This window comes from Alligator sinensis, unplaced genomic scaffold (assembly GCF_000455745.1).
Source record: "Alligator sinensis unplaced genomic scaffold, ASM45574v1 scaffold876_1, whole genome shotgun sequence".
In the NCBI taxonomy this organism is placed as follows: Eukaryota; Metazoa; Chordata; order Crocodylia; family Alligatoridae; genus Alligator; species Alligator sinensis.
In genome coordinates this window covers 766,903-775,593 of record NW_005841938.1, presented here as the reverse complement: position 1 = coordinate 775,593, position 8,691 = coordinate 766,903, and the positions used below count along the sequence as shown (strand labels likewise).

The following is an 8,691-nucleotide window of genomic DNA, read 5'->3' as shown; positions in this document are numbered from 1 at the left end:
AGGAATGCATGCTTTTAATTAATGGGTGATTAACACACAATACCCGTCATTAAAGCCAAATTAAATATCTAGTTCAAGGGAAACCACTGTAAGCCTTGCATTATTTGGAAGTCCTCTTGCTGTGACGGGGCCCAACCCCACCTTCCTGAGTTAAAACTCTCCTTTGGAGCCCATGGGTGGTTTTGAGTATCGTTCAAGGCTAGGGCTCTTCAAAGCAACATTTTCCCAGCCCCTTGGAGAACATTTTTTTTATACCTTTTTGTACTTCCCCCTCCATAGCCGAAGACAGTAGACCTGTTTTTACTTCTTAGTACCATAGGATGAACACACATAGCTTTGGGAACAGCTGCATGCTACAGAGTCAGTAAGGGACTTTACACGTCATTTTGGATGTATTGCATCAAAATGTGGTGCTCTGTCCCCTACCACAGCGGTAGCTAGGTGCAGGATTCGGGGCAGTTGGGTATTAGATTTCCTTTTTCCCCCATTGCTGTACTCAGGAGCCAGGATCTGTCTTCATGAATGGAAGGCTAAAATTTGGATCGACGCAGGACAGCAGTGTCTTGCTAAGAGTACCTAAGAGCTGAAGTTAAATTATTATTCAATTTGACTGTAATAAAAAAGACCCACGGAGGAGCCCGCCAGGGATAAAACACGTACGCAATTATCTTTCATAAGGATAATCCCAATCAAGCTGATCAGAGCGTGCGAAGTAAAGGGGACGTGACAAAAATATGATCCAAAATCTCAGTTACCGATGGATAAAAATAGATTGCTTCCCTCTGGTTGAATCCCAAAGGAAGTTAAGGTTATGTTTTCTCAGACTCCTTCACCAGGGCTTGATACTACACCACCAAGGGGGGTTGTATTGTTGGTACTGCATCAGTCGTGCAGGTGCTCGAGGAATATGCGCAAAGCCCCTTCATCGCTGCACCTAGGCTGCCCTGCGGTGCGAGACATGGAGCGAAGGAATTACCAGCACAGGGAAGGGAGATGAGACAAACCAGCAACTGGGGATTGCCAGAGACAAGAACAGAAACCAAGGGGAACATGGAATTGAGAGGATTACCAATGGAAGAATATGCTTCAGAGATAATATTATCATGAAATCCCTCAGGAGCAGAGCTTTATGTCTGACAAAAAGCTCCCTTACCGGGAGCCATTGTTTGTTTCGGTGATAAATCCCCAGGGCAGAGACCTGATCGTTCAGTCAGTAATATCATCTGAGCAGCTCTATCAACCGAAGTCACACAGCTCATCTCCCTCACCTTACAGCTGCTGTGGCTTCATGCACAAAGTCCGCATCCAAGGAATTCACATAAAAAAAATCCACGTGGCATAAATCCCAGCCTGTGTGCCGTTTGCATGCAATAGCCAGGTTGCCCAAAAAAAAATATATATTTTTTTTTAAATCCCCACCTCCAACATGACAGCAAATCTGTGCTTAAAGTTTGGAACAGGTCCTTTTTGTTTCTTAAGTGTGTGTGTACATCCGGTGCCTAGCAACCCAAGGGCCTGCAAAGCCATGCACTAAAATTAACGAGGTGTTTGCAGATTGAGGAAAGGCACTCAAGGACCAGGGAGATAAAGGCAGCAGCATTGAGTGCGTCTCAGTGAAGAAATCTGAAGGAGCATAAAAATAAAAAGCCTAACCCAAGAATAAGGGTCAGGGACATAAGAAAGAAACACCTGAGAGAGAAGCCTACAAAGGGAGGTAATGTCTCATCTAATTTCACTTAGGCAATGGCCTTTTGTGCCCATGCTAACAAGAAATGGAAACAGGTATGATTAAAAACCACTCTGCTGCAAAGCTGAACAAACAGAGCGACGAGGCCAGCTCCTCGCCTGGTGCGTGCAGCTGAAACGCTACCCAAGTCAATGGAGTAACACCAATATATCCCGCTGAGGATCTGACTCCCTGAATCCAATAAGCATTTACTCCGTCTGCCAGCTTCAGAAAAATTGGAGTTGAACGGAGACATTTGTTTACCATGTTTACTAGGAGACTACTGAGAACATCTCAGAGGTAGCTGGGGGAAGAAAAAAAAAAGTATTGAGATGACACTATGAACTCAGACACAAAAGAGCACGCTGTAATCACAGTCATGCTTTGGGAGGTCGGGAGTAACTTCGGCTAAATCAGCGCAGTTTTTTTGGAATTACTTCAGTGTAACTGAGAGAGGATTTTGGAGCTACCACCGTAGGCCAGATTCTGGTCTCAGCTAAACCATGCTTAATCATAAATACGTGCTTAAAAGCAATTCCCAGTGAAGTTGCATGTTCCAGTTAAACCACACTACATCTGTGCAATGTTAAGCAGTATTAACGTTAGCACGTGCTGTGAGTGGTCACATATTAAGGGTTACCAATTCTCTTGCCTACACAACTCTGACTTGCCACTAGATGGCTGGCGAGCAGGGGCATGGCTTGAAGCCAGGACACCTAGGGCATTTTTATATGCGTTTCCGACGTAGCGCTGGGCGCTTTTAATTAACAAGCTGTGCTAATTAAAAGCACCCGCGTGTCACATGTATCAGCAGCGCAGTGAGTCCCCATGCTGAGAAAGTAGTGGCGGGGTGCTTTGAACTAAAGTACATTGAACGTGTTTTATTTCAAAGAGCACTGCCACCATTTTCTCAGTGTGGAGACGCACTGAACTGCTGATGCATGTCATGCACGAGGCTCCCAGAGCATGTCAAGTTACTCGATTAATTGAGTATGCTCTGACACGCTGGATTTCCACTGCACTGGTGCAGGCTCCCTGCATGTGTGTTAGTGCCCCTAGGCTCTATCACTGCTCCAGGTGGAGGGGGGACGGGGAGCAGTTCATCCTGGGATGCTGGAGGACTAAAATTGCTTGTTTTATCTCTGTGGAGCAGACTGAAGTTACCCTAACATGAGCTAGGTTGCACGGCCCAGAGTTAACACTCATCTGAAGTGGCATAAAACTTTGAGAAGCTCAGAGGGCACTTAGCGTGAGTAAACAAGCTTTAAAGTGCAGTCATTCACATTTTAAGTGCCCTTAGTATGGCCTAAGCATAACATACAACTTTACCCTAACTTCACGTTAGGCGTTTTAGTTAGTGCTTCCCTGGGATGGGACCAAAGTTAAAAGGAACCCTCTTGACATTAATGGAGTCAGTCCAGATTTAAACTGGTGGCTAAAGGATTTGCCTATACTGTATTGCAGTCAAAGTGTGACTGCAAGCGGTGACCAGAAAGCTGGGAAAATGCTCAGGTGGTTTACCCGTGTGGCACTCCGTGCTGTTGCAGTGATGCTGCTAGCAGTACCTGATCTAGCTAGTTCAAAGCACTTGGATTTACCTGCAGTCACACTGCATAATTGAAGATCGCTATTCCACCATCTTGCTCCAGTTTTAGAGCTTAACCAATTCCAAGTAGCCACGCACTGTTGCTGAAATGCTCTTACGCAGCTAGTGAGAAGAAACTACTTGTTTTAAAAAGCCGTGCCATATTCTCTGATGGAGAGCTGCAGCAGGTGATCTTTCAGCCAAGGGACTTTGCTTGAACCAACGCCCTAGACCACTGGTTTCTAATCTGTGGTACGTGTACCACCAGTGGTATGCAGACCACCTGTCAGTGGTACACATTAACAGATTTAGTATAATGACTTTATATGACAAAAAATTGCTGGTGGTACTTAAGGTTGTGTTGTTTTAAGCTGGCAGTGTGCAATCTGTCAGAGTTTGGGAACCGCTGCCCTAGACAAACTAGTGCAAGGTTCAGTTTTACATCAGCCATTCTTCCACTGGGAGGCATGCTGCTTTTGACCTGCCCTGACAGGTACTTAGGTAAAGCCTAAGCCAGATCCTACAAGAAAACTTTCTGCTCTTTAGAAGCAGCTGACAATGACCTCTCCTTCATTTTCCATGACAGAGGAGACAATTCAGAGAGGAGCAGCTATAACACCAGGCAATTAAAAATAAAACACCAACCCAGGGAGAAATAATACAAATACCTACTGCCTTCTTCCAGAACAACTCAATAAATTCTCTCCTTAAACTGCACTTGAAAATAAAAAACAAATAGGTTCTGTACAGAGCTATTTATAGTGTGATGGAGTATTATGGCATTGGGAGGTGACAAACCTTAATGTTTATTTTCCCCTTATCATGCCTATCAATCAATAGAGACATTGCTTTAAATTATAACCTGCCCTACTAGATCCTGATGAATAACGCTGGCTTTTGCATGCTGGCCAAACCCCTATGCAGAATGTAAAGATCCCTCTTCCCCCACCGTTTCCTTTCTTCCTGACATTTTGTTGCTTTTTGCTCCTTTTGTTTTTTGCCTGTCAAGAATTGGGTCACAGGCAGCACAAGTTGGTTGCTAGTTTCAGGGAGTCCATTATATGTTCATCCAATCTAAACTGGATAGTTAGAAAGACACGAGGTCAAGTTCAATTCAAATCTAAGACACCTGCGCTGTATTCCCACCGGTGCTTAGGGAGGTAGAGGAGATTGAATAGAAGCTCCTACCCCTGGGAGTCAGTTGATAGAGATACGAAATAATGGAGTTAAAAATGTGCAGAAGTGTTGCTATACTGGAAGGAAGACAAGATCCACGAGTGCAGGCCATCAAAAAGATAATGATGCCACTAATCTCTAACCAGCCTGCAGAACTTTATAAGGGTGGCTTTTAATCTGGCTCCTGCACACAGCGAAGCCAGTTTCAAAGACATTGTCATAGCATTTATTCCATCAGCATTGACTGACTCACAGCTGAATTCTTGCAGTTGCATTAATGCTAAGAATCCTTTTCATTTAAGATCAGCTAAACAGCTTGGTTTATTACACTCGGCCCTAGCTACGAAAGAGGGGGAAAGAAGAGCTAGTATTCTCTCTCCATTTTTCTTTACAGGATTCTCCAATCTATTAGTTTCCCTTTAATTTATCCAATTGCAGAGGGATGTTGGTGTTGGCATCTCCTCCACGCTGGAAACAAAGAGGTAAAGAAGTGCATATTTTAAGGCATTACCTCAGTCTGGAAACCCTCCACCAGGATGGCCACCAGGAGGTTAAAGAGAACATAATTCCCAAATGTCATGAGGGCGATGAAGTAGAGAGCAGCCCAGGAAGAGGTGGAAGCCATGCCGTTGTAGAGAACCTTGTTCCAGTCTTCCTGCGTCAGGATCTGGGGAGAAAGAGCAGCGTGAGCACTAGGAGACACCAGGGAGGACAGAGGCATCAAAGACAGCAGTGCGAGCACTAGGGGACGTGTCCCCGTTGACATGCTCCGTTAGCAGGGCAGTCTGGTTGTATGGCCTAGGACACACACAGCATTACGTATGTTCTGGGCAGACAGAATAGTGTCTCCAGCCTTAAATAGGCAAATGGCAGCCCAACCCAACTACAACACTTTACCCTGGATATAGTGCTCCTGTAAAGGAGGACAGTGCACTTGACCCTCAAGGGAAGTACTGTAAATTAATTTCAAATCAGACTTGCCCCTCATTTTCCATTAGATCACAGCAGAGACGGAGAAAACACCCACGAGTCCCAACTCTCATGCCCCTACTCATCACTAAACCATGCTTTGGACTATGGGCAACAAGCTGCCCTAGCACCAATTAATATCGCGGGCAAGAGAAACCTGTAAGTGACTGTGAAGTATGGCATTTCCTTCTACCTGCAAGGACAGCTAAATCCAGCAGAGACTGAAAAGATACAGTCCCCATTTGTCACGTGTATAAATTATTGCTATAAAACACTGGAGAGAGATGACTCCACACCATCTTTCTTGCTCAAGGGACTTGTTGCAGCCTTGATCACAGACTAGTTCTCAGCTCACATTCCTGTTATTCCTGCTCATCCAGCACTTTACCTCTCCGCTCTTTCTCAAAACATCGCCATCAGTTATACAAGAGCCTTCTTCTCTGCAGCTGCTGACATTGCTGCTAGCTCTATTTTTCTTAGATCTCCATTTTTTTTTCTCCAAATATTGTCTGAAACCCTTCATCCTCCCCTGCTGCTACTTTCCAATTTTTCTCCCCCTTGGCAATTAGTCTTCTGACTTATATAAAGTGTTCTGGAAAACAGACATGGACTGTCCCTCTTTCTTGCAGTCCCAAAGCATATGCTTGTTCAAGAGGTTTTGCTGGTGTACCTGGAAAACAGTGACGATGGCCCAGAGCAAGGAGTCAAAGTTTTTCCTATCAGGAAGGGTGTCCCCGTCTCTCTCAGAAGCAAACTTACAGCCGAAGAGATGCATCCCTAGAATACTGAACACAAGAAGCCAAGACTGGAATAAAGAGGATGTTAAGGAAATATCATGTCATAGGACTGTCTGTGCACCAAATAGGAGAGACTTTACATCGATAATTTATTCACCAAAACAACCTAATTTTGAGTCAACTGAAACTATTTATAAAAATTTGAAGGAAATTCTGCAAATAGTTTCAGGCAAAAAAAAGACTAGTTGGAAAAGTCAAAACACTGCTTCAACATTTTCCAAGCAAAAATGTTTTGACTTGTTTGGAAATGACAACTTTTTATTCACAGTTTACCAAAACCTAATTTTAAAGAAAAGGGGTTAGAAAACTCAAAACAAAGGACTTTAATTGAACTCAAACACTTTTGCTGTGAAAAACAAAAAAAAATCATTTTTGGTCCAATTTTTTGTTTCGTTTTTAATTTTTCAGTTCACCCAATGAAGTGAAAAACCAATGCTTTGCACAGCTTGGCCCTGCATCTCCCTAGCAACTGGTCATTTAGAGGGAAGCTTTCCATCAGGAAAGAGAAGAGAAAGCTTTTAAGCTGCCGTTTGTCAACCTTCCCAATATCTGTGCACCTTGTGGAGAAAGCCAGACCTACCCCCAGGTCCAGGAGAGAGAAGCTCATTAGGATTTGAATTTCATGAACACCAACAGGTCTGGTCCATCATAAAGACAGGGACCTTTTTCAAACCCCCAGCCCTCAGTTTGCTTTTCCAATATCCCCAAAATACAGAGCTGCCCAGATCTTGGGCTCTGGTTGAGGGTTATTTATTAACATACTTGCTCTAAAACCTTCTGCACAGGGGGAATAGACTGGCTGAAGACTGAAGGGCGAAAACCAAGGGGGAAAAAAGAACCAAGTTTGAGAGAGTGACTTAGCTGGGTTTATTCTGCCTGCCCCTCTTCGAAGGAGGGTATTTAGCCAACACGTCCTGCTTGGCCTCTCAACCAGAGCAGTATTGCAATGCCATCAACCCTCTTCATCGGGATTATGTCAGGACAGGAATTGGCCAGCAGAAGGGACCTCCCTGGAAAACTCCATCGCAAACGCAGATGTCTTATTTGGCAAGGACTGAAAGATTCAGGCAGGGCAGCAAGCCCAGTACCGGGTGCTGGTCCAGAAATGCCCGTATAAGATACGATTCACTTCACTGCGGGCTTCCGGGCTCCTCTCACCTACTACTAAATAAAGCATTTCCATTCGAGGGAGGACAGTCAGGGTTATCTACCTCCGAAAACACTCACAAAACCTACAGAATTGCCTTGGTCTCATCCACTCGCTGGTTTTCACCTTAAAGCACAGAACGTCAGCAGGGCACGACATCCAAGTCCTTGCCACACACTCACCTAAAGATGAAGATGAAGAGCATCAGTAACATGCAGAAGGTGGCCACATTGTCCATGGTCTTCATGAGGACCACAAGCTGGCGCTGGAGGGCAGGCATGAACCGGACCAGTTTTAGGACTCGCATGAGACGGAAGGTCCGTAGAACCGACAGGCCCCCGCCTTGCTGGCCCACGATCTCCCAGACACTAAGGAAGACAAGAGATTTGCAGAATAGACCTCAGCCCTGGGAAAGAAACGCTGAACATAACTGCATGTAGGCATCAGAGAGAGAGAGAGAGAGCAGGGAAAAGAAAAATCCACTCAAATCTGGTGGAGTTCAGGGAAAAAGAGGGGTGGGCAGTGGAGAGGATGTGGAGGGATGGCCGTACTGCAAGTGCCATCTGACAGCGGAAACAGAGCCAGATCTGCAGTGACATGACAAAAGCATGTTAAAAACATGCCCGCGAATCACTGACTGCATCTGTAGGTACAATTTTAGTGTTCACGTGCGACCGATGGGGGAATGGGCACAGTGAGCCAGCTGGACGCTTAACTAGAGCTTTGTTAGCTGAAGAGTTCAAGCCAAAACTTCCCAACGATTGGGGGTGTTTGGATCTGGGGCTTTAGTTTGGGCCTCTCTGAAACGAACACAAAGAAGCCTCTGAATACATACCTGCATGTCTGTGTATGCATGTCCATCTATCGATGTGCGAATATGATAAATATAATAGACAGGTATTCATTATGTTATAGGGAGCTATTTAACACCATAGAGAGAACCAGTGATGGCCTGTTAGACAGGAAGCTATAATGCCCCCAAAATTCAAATACACGGCATTAATGAGGCATACAAGTGAGAGGCATGGAACGGGCATACTCCAGGGCAGGGAGAAAGAACAAGGAACTCAGAGGTAGGCATTACTAGGAGGAAACAGAAAAGATGCATGCTATGAAATACGACAAGGTATCACAAACAGGTATGGCAGGATACATGGAAAACTTCAGAGGCTGAAAGCAAGGTAGAAATGAGGTGGATTGCTGTAGAGAGTTTTTTCAGGACAGCGGAGAACTGATAGATGAAATGACACGGCAGGGTGCAAAGCCTAACACAGGAGCACATTATCCTGTG

At 44.9% G+C, this 8,691-nt stretch overlaps 1 protein-coding gene across 1 annotated transcript in view; it reads right to left on the bottom strand.

Annotated features, from left to right (window-relative positions):
• The window catches only part of LOC102382057 (canalicular multispecific organic anion transporter 2), a 361,044-nt gene that overhangs the window by 161,088 nt on the left and 191,265 nt on the right, over window positions 1-8,691 (bottom strand). Inside the window, exons 12-14 of the mRNA XM_014518064.2 lie at window positions 7,583-7,768; window positions 6,127-6,241; window positions 4,999-5,154 (exon numbers count right to left, since the gene is read on the bottom strand). Coding sequence (XP_014373550.1) covers window positions 4,999-5,154; window positions 6,127-6,241; window positions 7,583-7,768 — 457 coding nt within the window. The remainder of the gene's footprint in view (window positions 1-4,998; window positions 5,155-6,126; window positions 6,242-7,582; window positions 7,769-8,691) is intronic.